The sequence below is a fragment of the Oncorhynchus kisutch genome, unplaced genomic scaffold (genome assembly GCF_002021735.2).
Source record: "Oncorhynchus kisutch isolate 150728-3 unplaced genomic scaffold, Okis_V2 Okis09a-Okis19a_hom, whole genome shotgun sequence".
Lineage (NCBI taxonomy): Eukaryota > Metazoa > Chordata > Actinopteri > Salmoniformes > Salmonidae > Oncorhynchus > Oncorhynchus kisutch.
Genome location: NW_022261985.1, coordinates 808,519 through 823,911, shown reverse-complemented (window position 1 = coordinate 823,911; position 15,393 = coordinate 808,519). Strand labels below are relative to the sequence as shown.

Here is a 15,393-nt window from a genome sequence, read left to right as displayed (position 1 = left end):
AAAATAACCCTACTGCATGACACACACACACACACACACACACAAGCTCACAGGAACACACACACACACACAAGCTCACAGGAACACACACACACACACACATACACACACACACACGTAGAAAGCTCACAGGAACACACACACACACACACACACACACACACACAAGCTCACAGGAACACACACACACACATACACACACACACACACACACACACACACACACACACACACGTAGAAAGCTCACAGGAACACACACACACACACACAAGCTTACACAGACAGACGTCATCGGGGAAAGATTCTGAACCAGACGCATGTTTCAGTGTAACTGTTTACCTCAGTGAGGAGGACTCGGTGGAAACTGACAAAACTGTTGGATTCTGTCCCTCATTTCCTCCTCTGTATATATTTGATTTCCATTTAGAGGAAGAAAAAACTCCCTTATTTTGCATTCCTCAGCTGTGTGCATGGTAGTGGTAGGATAAATGCTTTCAAATTACACTCTTAATGAAAAACAAACACACACACACACGACTTCCCCATTAACAATCTGAATTGTATACACACACAGGAACCATTTGTGGTCGGCTGAGGTTTCCCCTCCGTAGGGGGAAGAGGAAATTGGATACACGCAGAGACACAAAGAGGAGTGGCACTTTGTAAACAGAGGGCAATGTTGTTTACCTTCCCCAGGAGCACGACCACCGCCTGGCGGAACCGGAGCCGCTGGAACACAAAGAGGTCGTAAGCCGCTGATACGGCCAGCACCGTCACTCCCTGCTCCTTCCACAGCATGCTGGACGCTGCGCAGACCAGGCTCCCCAGCAGCCACATCCACGTCCAGGCTCGGAGTCTACCACAGCCCCTGGTCTGGCAGTCCCTAGAAGAGGCCGTGTAGGCAGAGCGGAGCCCACAGTGCCTTGTGTAACAGAGAAGAGACAAGAGGAAAAGCAGTGCCGCACCGACGTCGGCCCTCCCCACCACCCCCGCCACGGCTTCCGTATGCACCGGGTGGGAGGCGAAGAGGAGCCCCACCAGAAGACTCCACGGACCTCCCCCCAGGAGGGGGCGACAGAGGGCAGTGAAAAGGCCTGTGACAGCCCCGTGGAGGCCCATGTTGACCAGGTGGTAGCCCCAGGGGCGCAGGCCGCCCAGGGCGAGGTTGAGGCGGAAAGAGAGGGTGCAGAGGGGTCGGAAAGACTTGTGGCTGCCGCTGTGGGTGAGCAGGGTGCCCCAGAAGTCATCATACAGGACGTTGGTCCACGGGGTCTCGGGGAGAAGGTCCTGGTTGGTCTTGATCGCACGGCTGTCGGAGAGAGAGAGAGAAAGAGAGAGAAAGAGGAGGGTCAGTGTCAGTTTGGATACCATTTAGATGAACAGGGGTTTTCAGTCAGAGAGAGAGAGATAAAGTGGTAGTCATTGATGTAGCGACCGTGAGAGAATGGCGCAGATGAACCTTGATGTGATAATAACTGTGATGGATGGAGCATGGTGTGAACACACACACACACTTTGTCAGGTGATTATTGGCCCCTGAGGCCTCTCCACTATCTCACAATTAACACATAATTAAGGCGAACACATGTACACTAACAGACTGTGACAATCGAGATGATTCACCCCAGAGACATCAAACTCTGCATGATAAATGACTCCTCTAACCACTAACACAACAGCTTCCTGGAAGAGTCAGTCAAAGACTTGCAGGACATGAACCATATACTGCAGCTAGCTCAATCAACACAGTCTATCTACCACAGACCATACTGTAGCTAGCTCAATCAACACAGTCTATCTACCACAGACCATACTGTAGCTAGCTCAATCAACACAGTCTATATACCACAGACCATACTGTAGCTAGCTCAATCAACACAGTCTATATACCACAGACCATACTGTAGCTAGCTCAATCAACACAGTCTATCTACCACAGACCATACTGTAGCTAGCTCAATCAACACAGTCTATCTACCACAGACCATACTGTAGCTAGCTCAATCAACACAGTCTATCTACCACAGACCATACTGTAGCTAGCTCAATCAACACAGTCTATATACCACAGACCATACTGTAGCTAGCTCAATCAACACAGTCTATCTACCACAGACCATACTGTAGCAGGCCCAATCAACACAGTCTATATACCACAGACCATACTGTAGCTAGCTCAATCAACACAGTCTATATACCACAGACCATACTGTAGCTAGCTCAATCAACACAGTCTATCTACCACAGACCATACTGCAGCTAGCTCAATCAACACAGTCTATCTACCACAGACCATACTGTAGCTAGCTCAATCAACACAGTCTATCTACCACAGACCATACTGCAGCTAGCTCAATCAACACAGTCTATATACCACAGACCATACTGTAGCTAGCTCAATCAACACAGTCTATCTACCACAGACCATACTGTAGCTAGCTCAATCAACACAGTCTATATACCACAGACCATACTGTAGCTAGCTCAATCAACACAGTCTATCTACCACAGACCATACTGTAGCTAGCTCAATCAACACAGTCTATATACCACAGACCATACTGTAGCTAGCTCAATCAACACAGTCTATCTACCACAGATCACAACCATTTGGCCTTCTGGGGACACACATGGAGCCTTTAGCTTTATCAGTGATAGCCTTAGATAGTGGTGGTGTCTGATGTGAAATACATGTCTTATTTGGAGAGTAAAAGAAGTGTTTGTATACGTTGCTTCATCTAAGCTAAATGCATTAAAAACGTGGCATAATGTATACTGTCAGTACACACAAACTAACAGTCAGTTTTGGGGGATTAGATAAGACGTATGGTAAAAATGGGACACTATAAACCTAAGAAGACACTGGTCTTTACTGCAGTAGTCTAATATGTAGAGTCCTGACTATTAGTGTGATGGAGGAGAGGGCCACCACTTGTTCACCATAGTTTCTATGACAGACATGGCAATTAGTGTTGATGTTTCAGATACTCTGTTCCCTTATCACAGAACAACAGAGTCTGAACCTGATATATCACTAGGTGTGTGTGTGTGTGTGTGTGTGTGTGTGTGTGTGTGTGTGTGTGTGTGTGTGTGTGTGTGTGTGTGTGTGTGTGTGTGTGTGTGTGTGTGACAAATGTCCGTGTGTGTGTGTGTGTGTGTGACCGTGTGTGTGACAATGTCCGTGTGTGTGTGTGACACCATGTCCATATATGTGTGTACTTATTATGTTGGGTTCAATTTGATCCAGTGGCGACTCTCTCTGTCTCACGGTTTGTTTTGACTTGGGGGCCTCCGTTTTTCTCAAGCGCCAGTCAAACATTGTGTTTGAGTAAAAGAGATTGGACCGGGCGCAGCTCAGGACTTCCTTTGTGAGGAGATTAGGACTCGGTGCCAGCACAAGGACTAGATGAATTAGAATGAGAGAGAGAGAGAAAGAGAGAGAGAGAGAGAGAGAGAGAGAGAGAGGGAGGGAGAAATAGAGAGAGAGAGAGAGAGAGAGAGAGAGAGAGAGAGAGAGATAGAGAGAGAGAGAGGGGTCAGGAAAGACAGCAGGAGAAAGCGAGATGAGAGAGAATGAGGGAAAGTGACATGATAAGATGTGGAGAAAGGAGAGTGATGGGAGAGAGAGTGAAATGTCTAGAGTGAGAGATCCAGAGAGACGTAACAGTAGAGAGAGAGAGAGAGAGAGAGAGAGAGAGAGAGAGAGAGAGAGAGCTCTGATGTGGTAGTTCATCCCCATGGCAGTGGGTTAGTCTGTATTTTCTCCCTTTCTCTCCCTCTCTCCTCCAGCTGCACACACATCATGTTTTAGACAGTTGGAACTCTGTGTACCTTTGTTAATCACACCCATTCACCATCTAGGCTACCCCCTTCTCTCCTCCTCTCCTCTGTACTTACCCACAACCCATCACTCCTGTATCCTCACTTCCATAAAATTAACACAATAAAAAAAGGATACATTTTTTCAAAAGAACACCCCTTTAATTATTTTAAATTGAGGGGAGAGAGTGCCCGTCAGCCTGAGAGAGTGCCCCCCCCCCCCTCACGTACGACAGTAGAATACAAAAGAGCCCTCTCTAAGTCAGTCGCTCCGGGAGACCACTCTATCCCACTTCAGAGACAGGGACAATGAAGCCATCAGCACAGCCAGTCAGCACTACTGTCACTCTCCCCCTTCAATATCTAGGCAGCATCCCAAATGACCAGGGTCTCTGTTCAAAAGTAGTGCACTATGTAGGGAATAGGGTCTCATTTGCGACGGATCCCTATAGCTCCTGTCCAGACCCTTACAGCCAGCAGAAGTGGGGAGAGAAAAGCGGAAGTGGGGGAAGTAGGGGGTCTGATTTAAATATTTTAATGATTTATCTCCGGTGAGGATTGAGACGTAGACGGGCCAAGACTCAGGGGAGGTTAAAGGGTGGCTACACTGGAGCTTGTTAGTGTACTACTTAATGCAAGACCCAAACACACACACACAATAACGTTGGCACAAAAATATAGGGTAGAACAAATACAGTATTAATATGAATTAACCTGTGGGAAAACAGGTAGTAAAGATACACTAGTATGATCCGAGATGAATCCTGTACAAACTGAGTGATGAGATAAGATGATGTGGAGCAGGGAATACTTAGGAATTGGCCGTATTCCGTCTTCCTCCCTCCCAGCCCCGTCCGTCTCTCAGCAGTGCATAGCCTGAGAAACTGACGCTTGTTTTTCCCATTGACAAAACAATCCTGGGAAACTGAGGAATTCTCCCTCTCTGCCTCACGCGACGACAGGCTGCACTGAGCTCTGAGGTCAGCACAGACACAAAGTGGTGAGGGAGAAATGAACCATTTGATCTATAGTATACTAATGAACCATTTGATGTATAGTACAGTAATTAACATTTGATTTATAGTACACTAATGAAACATCCACACCAGTTTAGCCAGCCATTCATAACATACTAATGAACATCATCACTCATCAGCAAATCTGCTATTATTTGTCTTATGAATGAATTAGAGGAAGTTTTGATTGCTGAACTGAAGGAGAAAGCTGTGGTGAGACTGAAAGAGGCTTGGATTTAGTGTCAGTGTTGATTGCTGTGATGTGGACTGAGCCAGCAGTGTGTATTAGACAAGGACCCACACTCACAAAGCATCTCAGAGTAGGAGTGCTGATCTAGGATCAGGTCCACACCTGTCAACATTCACCTTTTGCTACTATTTCTGTCAAGTCTACGCATGCAGTTTGATGCACACATTTGATCAATCAGAAGTATACACCACACAGAACACAGAACGCACTGCAACTGCCTCTGTAACACAATGCTGCAAGGAAAACGCAGCGTTCCATTGGAAATGAATGTACTTCTGCTGTACAAAAATGTCATGCTGCTGTCGGTGTGATCGAGGTGTAAGGCTGTAGTGATTAAGTTAAGACTCCAGACCGAGGTAAACATGCTGTCCCAACCAGACTGGAGAGAGGGGAGACACTCTGCTATCTAGTTAGTAAACACACCCACACATACACACACACATATATGGTTACCCTCACATGCACACATATGATAGTGTGCTCACAAATGCACACAAACACACAAGTACATGCATCAACCCCAGTGACCCCGACACACCTGCTGTGTTTAGATCTGGGGATGGATTAGCCTTTAGTGTACGTTCCTCTTTATGTCCCCATAAAACAAACAGGGGACATTCATCAATATCTCGTTGCTAAACACTCCACTCCAGCCTTCTGTAAATATTTGGTCCTCCGGCCAGCCTGAATGTCTACAGAGTGTATTGTCCTGCACATAGACCACTGATGAATCCCAATGTGTACAGAGTTGTGGTATAGAGTCACATGACTTGGACTCGAGTGTGACACCAGGCACAAATTTGATGACTTGAGACTCGACTTGATAGAAAATAAAATAACTTCAGGCTTGACTTAGACTTGGAGCTTCAAGACTCGGGACTCGACTTTGACTTGAGACTGATGACTTGAAATGATCTGGCCAAGTTTTGTAATGTTTTGTCACTCATTTTGAGTCTACGTGGATTAGAGGCAGAGGCAGTAGCCACAGAGGCAGTAGCCACAGAGTCTATGTGGATTAGAGGCAGAGGCAGTAGCCACAGAGGCAGTAGCCACAGAGGCAGTAGCCACAGAGTCTACGTGGATTAGAGGCAGAGGCAGTAGCCACAGAGTCTACGTGGATTATAGGCAGAGGCAGTAGCCACAGAGTCTACGTGGATTAGAGGCAGAGGCAGTAGCCACAGAGGCAGTAGCCACAGAGTCTACGTGGATTAGAGGCAGAGGCAGTAGCCACAGAGGCAGTAGCCACAGAGGCAGTAGCCACAGAGTCTACGTGGATTAGAGGCAGAGGCAGTAGCCACAGAGGCAGTAGCCACAGAGGCAGTAGCCACAGAGTCTACGTGGATTAGAGGCAGAGGCAGTAGCCACAGAGGCAGTAGCCACAGAGTCTACGTGGATTAGAGGCAGAGGCAGTAGCCACAGAGGCAGTAGCCACAGAGGCAGTAGCCACAGAGTCTACGTGGATTAGAGGCAGAGGCAGTAGCCACAGAGGCAGTAGCCACAGAGGCAGTAGCCACAGCATCTCGCTTGCAAAAAAAACCTGCAACAGATTAGCTAGTGAAACTCACACGCGGCACTCTGATTGGACCAGCAAAGTGTAAATCAACACAGGTTGAGTGGTGAACTAGCGAACAGATTGCTGATTTTCTGAACAACTATAGGATCCTTCTTATGCTGTCTGTCTGTCTGTCTGTCTGTCTGTCTGTCTGTCTGTCTGTCTGTCTGTCTGTCTGGCTGGCTGGCTGGCTGTCTGGCTGTCTGTCTGGCTGTCTGTCAAATTATTTCCAGCCTGGCCACCAATTCCCAACATCAAGCTTTATAATACCGCCATCTGGCCAACTCTATTAGATTTCCCTCCCCTTATGGCGAACAAGGCCAGCTAATTAACCACATAGATAGAGCTGAGATGGACAGACAGCCTATTCACACTATGCTAATCACAGAGCCTGTGCATGTGTGTGTGTGTGTGTGTGTGTGTGTGTGTGTGTGTGTGTGTGGGTGTGTGTGTGTGTGTGTGTATGTGTGTGTGTGTGTGTGTGTGTGTGTGTGTGTGTGTGTGTGTGTGTGTGTGTGTGTGTGTGTGTGTGTGTGTGTGTTTGTGCGTGTGTGTGTGTGTGTGTGTGTGTGTGTGTGTGTGTGTGTGTGTGTGTGTGTGTGTGTGTGTGTGTGTGTGTGTGTGTGTGTGTGTGTGTGTGTGTGTATTGGTAAAGTAATAAAGAGTTTCCCACATTAATGAGTGAAGCTTCCATATGTAACAGCTGATAAAAATCTACCTCCACACCATTATCATCCCTATGTGATTTGTTTCCCAGGCTTTCTGCTTGAGTGGGAGAGTACACTGAGTGGACAAAACATTAGAACACCTTCCTAATATTGAGTTGCACCCCTCCCCATTTTGCCCTCAGAACAGACTCAATTCAGGGGGGCATGGACTCTACAAGGTGCTGAAAGCGTTCCACAGGGATGCTGGTCCATGTTGACTCCAATGCTTCCCACAGTTGTGTCAAGTTGGCTGGATGTCTTTTGGGTGGTGGACCATTCTTGATACACACAAAAAACCCAGCCGTGTTGCAGTTTTTGACACAAACCGGTGCGCCTGGCACCTACTACCATACCCCGTTCAAAGACACTTAAATATTTCACCCTCTGAATGGCACACCTTCACAATCCATGAATCAATTGTCTCCAGGCTTAAAAATCCTTCTTTAACCTGTCTCCTCCACATCATCTACACTGATTGAAGTGGGTTTAACAAGTGACATCAATAAGAGATCATAGCTTTCACCTGGATTCACCTGGTCAGTCTATGTCATTGAAAAAGCTGGTGTTCATCATGTTTTGTATACTCGGTGTATATAGGGATTGGGCAGTAAACAGCTATGGCTTTACACATTAAAATGAGCAGCCTCCCTACTGAACGGATGATAAAGCCTGTCTGAACCATCTATCTATTGTACAACCCACAACAACCATCTATCTATTCTACACCCCCACAACAACCATCTACCTCTTTTACACCCCCACAACAACCATCTACCTCTTTTACACCCCCACAGCAACCATTTATCTATTGTACACCCCCGCAACAACCATCTATCTATTCTACACCCCCACAACAACCATATATCTATTCTACACCCCCACAACAACCATCTATCCAGTCTCCAATAAAACACATGGCAGAGATGCACCTCTTCAATCCATTGAATAAAGAGTTCTGTCCATCCACTACAGTTAAAATGTCATTCAGCTCTACACGCATGCTTCGGCCTCAATAACAAAAGCCCTTTTAATTCAATAGATCTTTGAAGTTACTTGAGTTAACTGATGGATTTCTCCTTTGGTTCTGCCTTGGTGGACTGGCCCAAACTCAAGTCGCAGGGGCCATATCACCTCTCTCTGAGTTAAACCAATCCTAACAGGATTAGAGAGTGATTATAGACCCTCAGTGTTTTAGGGACGTTGCCCAGGGGGCAGAGGTCAACCTATAATCTGATTAAAGCTCTCTGGACTCGACTGGGGTAGGGTGGTGATAGTGTGCGTGGTGGGCAGAATTTTGTGTGTGTGTTGGGGGGGAGGGGGTAAATATGTATGTATGTATGTGTGTGTGTGTGTGTGACATTCCTTATTCCTAGTTGTGACTTGTGCATAGGCACACACATAAAACACTGGCACAGTGGCATTTTAAAGTTGAAGCAGCAGAATATGTATTCCAAACACGAGCACTAAGTCTTAATGGCAAGTACAGAGGCACAGGCTAAGCCAAGTGAATGACCCAGCTTGCTAAAGAGGAACCCTGTTGTCTCTTCACCCGGGTTGACAGAAAGACTGGACTGAGGCTGTTGGGAGGGAGGCCATTGTTGCCTAGCCTACTGCAATAGACTTGTCTGGCAAGGCCCTGATCCAGACTGCTTCACTGGCTGTCTGGTCTGTGGTTTGGTCTGTGCATGTGTCCAACACAGTCGTCATATGTGTGGGGGTGAGGGGGGGGTATCAACTCACGCACGCACACTCACGTGCAAAACATACACACACACACAAACACACACAGCAGAGAGAAGAGGGCAGATGGAGGCCTTTGATTGATGGGACTGCCACAGAGTACCACCTACTTCTCAGACATCTATTTTGGCTGGCCACTCAGCAGAATACTGAGAGCCCTTTACACAAAGCCCACATATCTTCACCATTAGCATAGCAACATTAGCATAGTCACTCTCCAGCTAGTATATTAGGTTCCCTGAATGTATTATCTAGGTTGCAATCCTCTCTCTCTCTCTCTCTCTCTCTCTCTCTCCGCCTGCCCCTTCTTCTCCATGTTGTATGTTTCTGTACTCTCTCACAGTCTTCCTTTCCTTATCATCATCCCCTTACATCATACATCATACTGTAACTCTGGTGGTGTTTATATATCTAATAACCCACAAGTCAGGAAGTTGCCAGGCGTGGGTGTGTCTAAACATCTCACGTCAACAAGACGCGGGCAGAACAATACCCTCTCCAGTCATGCCATAACACTTTCCCACAGTCTGACCCACACTGGTATAAACACTCAGTAGAGAAATCCATAAAGGCACACTGACACAATTATTAATGCATCACAAATGGCACCCTATTTCACATATAGTTCACTTCTTTTAACCAGAGCCCTATTGGCCCTGGTCAAAATATTATATTTGAATTATTATAGGGAATAGGGTGCCCTTTGGGATGCAGACACTTTCTGAGGGCCAAGAGCACTATGATGGGTTTATTTTTAGATTATTAGATTAGTCCAGCCTCTCTCTCTGGTTTCCTGGTTTGTGTGAAATGTGAAATGAATTTGTGTGTTGGCGGCCAACTCCGACACATGGTTGTTTGTCTTCTCAAAGGATGGAATGTTAAATGATAAACTGCTCTTGGATGCTAATCAAAAGACAGCATAGTGTAGTTGATGTGTGGGGAGAAAGACAGGGGACTGCACATTTGACAGTGTTTTAGCTGTAGGCTGACATTTCAGCTAGTCTTGCAGGAATGAAATAACAGTCATTCAAATGATATGTACTGTATTGTCTATATATTTAAACCATTAGTCTAACCTATATTAGTCTAACCTATATTAGTCTAACCTATATTAGTCTAACCTACAGTAGTCTAACCTACAGTAGTCTAACCTACAGTAGTCTAACCTATAGTAGTCTAACCTATATTAGTCTAACCTATATTAGTCTAACCTACAGTAGTCTAACCTACAGTAGTCTAACCTATATTAGTCTAACCTATATTAGTCTAACCTATATTAGTCTAACCTATATTAGTCTATGTTACGTCCCCAGTTTCTGTGTTGTGGTTTGTTATGTGTGTGTTTCAGGATGGCTTCCTGAAATCCCCCAAGCAGCTGATTGGTCGACTCCATGGCTAATTGGAGCTTACCCCGCCCCCTCGTCAAGTAACATCTGTATCCGATTAGACTCCTTCTGAAGCTATATTAAAGCCAGTGTTCTGTTCAGGAGAGAGATTCATTGCAACGATGATTGCTGAAAGATGATTGCTGAAAGATGATTGCTGAAAGATGATTGCTGAGAGAGGAGGTTGATGGCTGAAGGTTATATACTGTGTTGGTTGTTCTCAGTGGGAGTTCATTGCTGGAAGATGATTGCTGAAAGATGATTGCTGAAAGATGATTGCTGGAAGATGATTGCTGAAAGATGATTGCTGAGAGATGATTGCTGAGAGATGATTGCTGGAAGATGATTGCTGGAAGATGATTGCTGGAAGATGATTGCTGAGAGATGATTGCTGAGAGATGATTGCTGAGAGATGATTGCTGAGAGATGATTGCTGGAAGATGATTGCTGGAAGATGATTGCTGAGAGATGATTGCTGAAAGATGATTGCTGAGAGATGATTGCTGGAAGATGATTGCTGAGAGATGATTGCTGGAAGATGATTGCTGAGAGAGGAGGTTGATGGCTGAGGGTTATATCATGTTCGTTGTTGCTAACAGAGTTGGTATGTACTATGTTAGCTGTTGTTGGGAGCAGCTTTGGTATGTTCTGTGTTTGTTGCTTTGTCAGAGCTTCTTTAATGTCCTGAGTTTTTTTTTTTTTCTCAGGTTTTGTTGTGACGTTTGTATTCTGTTTAATTTGTTCCTAGGGGGGGAAGGGGAAGGCACCTAGGGAGTGCTTAGGCAAGAGGCCCGCGGGCATACATATACCCGTAGTATATTCACTGTCTAGGCACACTAGGAAAGACCTGGGCGGACCATCCCCTGTATTTTGGTTAGCGCACCAGGTGGTGTTAAGGTAAGTAGTGGGTAGGCAGGAGAGGGGGTTTTGATATTTACTTTCTTTGCTTTGGTTCCGTCCTGCCCCTTTTCCCCAAAATTACCGTGTGACAGAATGAATTCCTTGTAAACAGTACAATTCTCTGCCTGTTGTCATCCTTACTCGCACCTACAGTCTTCACCGAGAATGAGTTGTAGCAGGGTGTTACGTTCCCTCTTCATAGAGGCGTGCGTAACAGTCTAACCTATATTATTCTAGCCTAATCTATATTTCCATCCTTCCTGACATGTGGTAATGAATGAGGGTGTACTGTGTACATCTTTCCCATGCAGTAGACTGAAAATACTACAACCCATTACAGGGGCTTTAAAGCTGCCATCTCCAACAACCGATCCGGAGGAAAATATGTATTTCCGGATGGCTTTTTGCTTCAAAGGGAGCACTGCTGGAGGAAGGCGCCAGGAAGTGGATGTCTCCTCTTTGTCAGAGGGGGCTCCTTTCATGTCCCGTAAAACTTGTTTCCTGATTAGCAGCAAGGCCACAGCACAGCCAGGGCCAAGGACTCTGCACAGGGCACCTGCCAGGGCGGCAGGTAGCCTAGCAGTTAGAGCGTTGGGCCCGTGCCGACAAGGTGGAAATCTGTCGATGTGCCCTTGAGAAAGGCACTTAACCCTAATTTGCTCCAGGGGCGCCATACTGCTATACGGTGTACGTGGCCATTAAATAGTACAGTGCATCAAACTATGACACAGTCTTTGAATATTGTTTCACTTTTCAAATGACAATTGGACATGAACAAAATGTTTCTACCTCTCAAGATGCTTGTAGACGTAGAGTGTTGAAGTGGTCCAAAAATAGACTTATTTTACTTCTCATTTGGGACTGTCATGTTAAAGTAATGAGTAGCTCATTTCCTTGCTACAGGCCTAACAAAAGCAGTGTAGAGTGGCTGTTTTGTGACTTTCCCAGTGTTACATTTTAGGTAGGAGGTATGATCTGGTGAAGACAATCAGTGAGAGTGAGGGTCCATCATCTATATTTCAGCAGATCAAATCCGCTGCCATTATCTTCACCACAGAGCCTGATTGATCAGCTACGTTAGCCAGCTGCATCCAAGCAAACGGGACCGGAATGCCATGACCTCCGTGCCACCTCAGCTACAAGGGGTCCGGGACCCTCCCGCTTGTCCGCTCGGTGACTGATGATGTCTATAAACAGTCCTGAGGAGTCCTCAGCCACACAAAGAAGAGGGGACAGGAAATCAATAGCTAATAAAGTAATGCCCCTGGGATGTGTTCTCTAAAGGCAAAACCAGATAGGATAGGATACACAGTGGAATACAGCACTGGGATGAAGGACTAGGGAGCAGAACTTCGCACCCTATAAAACCCTGGATTCATTCGATTGTCCAATCTGCAGTTGCCATATTCATTTTTGGTCTAATAAATTAATGGTGTACGCATTGATTTTTTCAAATGCTTCATTTTAGTTTTTTTAAAGAGCCTAGATTAACTGTAAGCTTGCTTTATGCCAATGTTTGTAATTAATGTAAATATTAACAAACACTAAAGCCTCAAAACATGGTTCAAACTATAATGTTGATATCATACAGTTGGAGTCGGACGTTTACATACACTTGGGTTGGAGTCATTAAAACTCATTTTTCAACCACTCTGCAAAGTTCTTGTTAACAAACTATAGTTTTGGTCCTAAGTAGGTTAGGACTTCTACTTTGAGCATGACACAAATAATTTTCCCAACAATTGTTTACAGACAGATTATTTCACTTATTATTCACTGTATCACAATTCCAGTGGGTCAGACGTTTACATACACTAAGTTGACTGTGCCTTTAAACAGCTTGGAAAATTCCAGAAAATTATGTCATGGCTTTAGAAGCTTCTGATAGGCTAATTGACATCTTTTGAGTCAATTGGAGGTGTACCTGTGGTATTCAAGGCCTGATGAAGACAGCTTGGCTGTCGAAACGTTGGTAATTACATTTTTGCATCTGAGCTCCTAGAGTGTGCGGCTCTCTTTTATTTTCAGGTATTCAAGTCCTACCTTCAAATTCAGTGCCTCTTTGCTTGACATCATGGGAAAATCAAAAGAAATCAGCCAAGACCTCAGAAACAAAATTGTAGACCTCCACAAGTCTGGTTCATCCTTGGGAGCAATTTCCAAATGCTTGAAGGTTCCACGTTCATGTGTACAAACAATAGTATGCAAGTATGGACACCATGGGACCACGCAGCCGTCATACCGCTCAGGAAGGAGACGCGTTCTGTCTCCTAGAGATGAACGTACTGTCACGATTTCCGCCGAAGTTGGTCCCTCTCCTTGTTTGGGCGGCGTTCGGCAGTCGACGTCACCGGCTTTCTAGTCACCACCGATCCATGTTTCATTTTCGTTTTCTCTTCATTGTACACACCTAGTTTTCATTCCATCAGTGTTCCTTATTTAACCCTCTGGCTTCCCCTTCTGTGTTGTGCGTGATTGTCGTTGTCAAGTGGTTTCATTTATGTGCTCTGGATATTTATGTTTATCCTTGTTGGAACATTGTTGATATTGAGTAAAGCTAAGATTTTTACTCATACCTGTGTCCTACGATGACTCCGCCTTATCCATTCACCTAGAACGCTGACACGTACTTTGGAGCGAAAAGTGCAAATCAATCCCAGAACATCAGCAAAGGACCTTGTGAAGATGCTGGAGGAAACAGGTACAAAAGTATTTATATCCACAGTAAAACAAGTCCTATATCTACATAACCTGAAAGGTCGCTCAGCAAGGAAGAAGCCACTGCTCCAAAACCACCATAAAAAAGCCAGACTATGGTTTGCAACTGCACATGGAGAAATGTCCTCTGGTCTGATGAAACAAAAATAGAACTGTTTGGCCATATTGACCATCGTTATGTTTGGAGGAAAAAGGGGGAGGCTTGCAAGCCGAAGAACACCATCCCAAACGTGAAGCACAGGGGTGGCAGCAGGAGAGACTGGTGCACTTCACAAAACAGATGGCATCATGAGGTGGAAAACTGGTGGATATATTGAAGCAACATCTCAAGACATCAGTCAGGAAGTTAAAGCTTGGTCGCAAATGCGTCTTCCAAATGGACGATGACCCCAAGCATACTTCCAAAGTTGTGGCAAAATGGCTTAAGGACAACGAAGTCAAGGTATTGGAGTGGCCATCACAAAGCCCTGACCTCAATCCTATAGAAAATTTGTGGGCAGAACTGAAAAAGCGTGTGCGAGCAAGGAGGCCTACAAACCTGACCAACTTATTGTGGGAAGCTTGTGGAAGGCTACCCAAAACGTTTGACCCAAGTTAAACAATTTAAAGGCAATCCTAACAAATATTAATTGATTGTATGTAAACTTCTGACCCACTGGGAATGTGATGAAAGAAATAAACGCTGAAATAAATCATTCTCTCTACTATTATTCTGATATTTCACATTCTTAAAATAAATTGATAATCCTAGTTGACCTAAAACCGGGAATTTTTACAATGATTAAATGTCAGGAATTGTGATAAACTGAGTTTAAATATATTTGGCTAAGGTGTATGTAAACTTCCGACTTCAACTGTATATGGTCAGTCCATAGCTCTGTCTCATTCCATGTGCGCCGTTAGAAATGGCAGCTGTCTGATGAAAAGCCTGTTGGACCCTAACCACCACCACTCCAGCTCTCTGTATGAGACTCTCACCACTAGTTTGAATGATGGATGCTGTGCTGTTGATGGGAGGGGAGACCGGCAGGGTTATCTGAGGTCGCTGAGAGACTGCCTGTGGTTTCCATTCTAATAGCATAGAATCCTGCAAATCCTGTCTGTCTCTGTCTGTCTGTCTGTCTGTCTGCCCAGTGCTGTCCTCTGCTTACATAGCCTAGTATGTATTTTTAGAACGGTGGGAAAGTTACCTTGATAAACACTCACATAGTTACCTTGATAAACAGTCAATAAGTGCATCTGTAAATATTCTGGATGGTGAGAAAGTTACTCAGAGCAGTGACGGCACTTAGACTTCATGACATCA

At 45.2% G+C, this 15,393-nt stretch overlaps 1 protein-coding gene across 1 annotated transcript in view; it reads right to left on the bottom strand.

Annotated features, from left to right (window-relative positions):
* Positions 1–15,393, bottom strand: part of LOC109877689 (protein O-mannosyl-transferase TMTC2) — a 92,574-nt gene that overhangs the window by 53,189 nt on the left and 23,992 nt on the right. Inside the window, exon 2 of the mRNA XM_031815345.1 lies at positions 688–1,309. Within this exon, the coding sequence (XP_031671205.1) occupies positions 688–1,309 (622 nt within the window). The remainder of the gene's footprint in view (positions 1–687; positions 1,310–15,393) is intronic.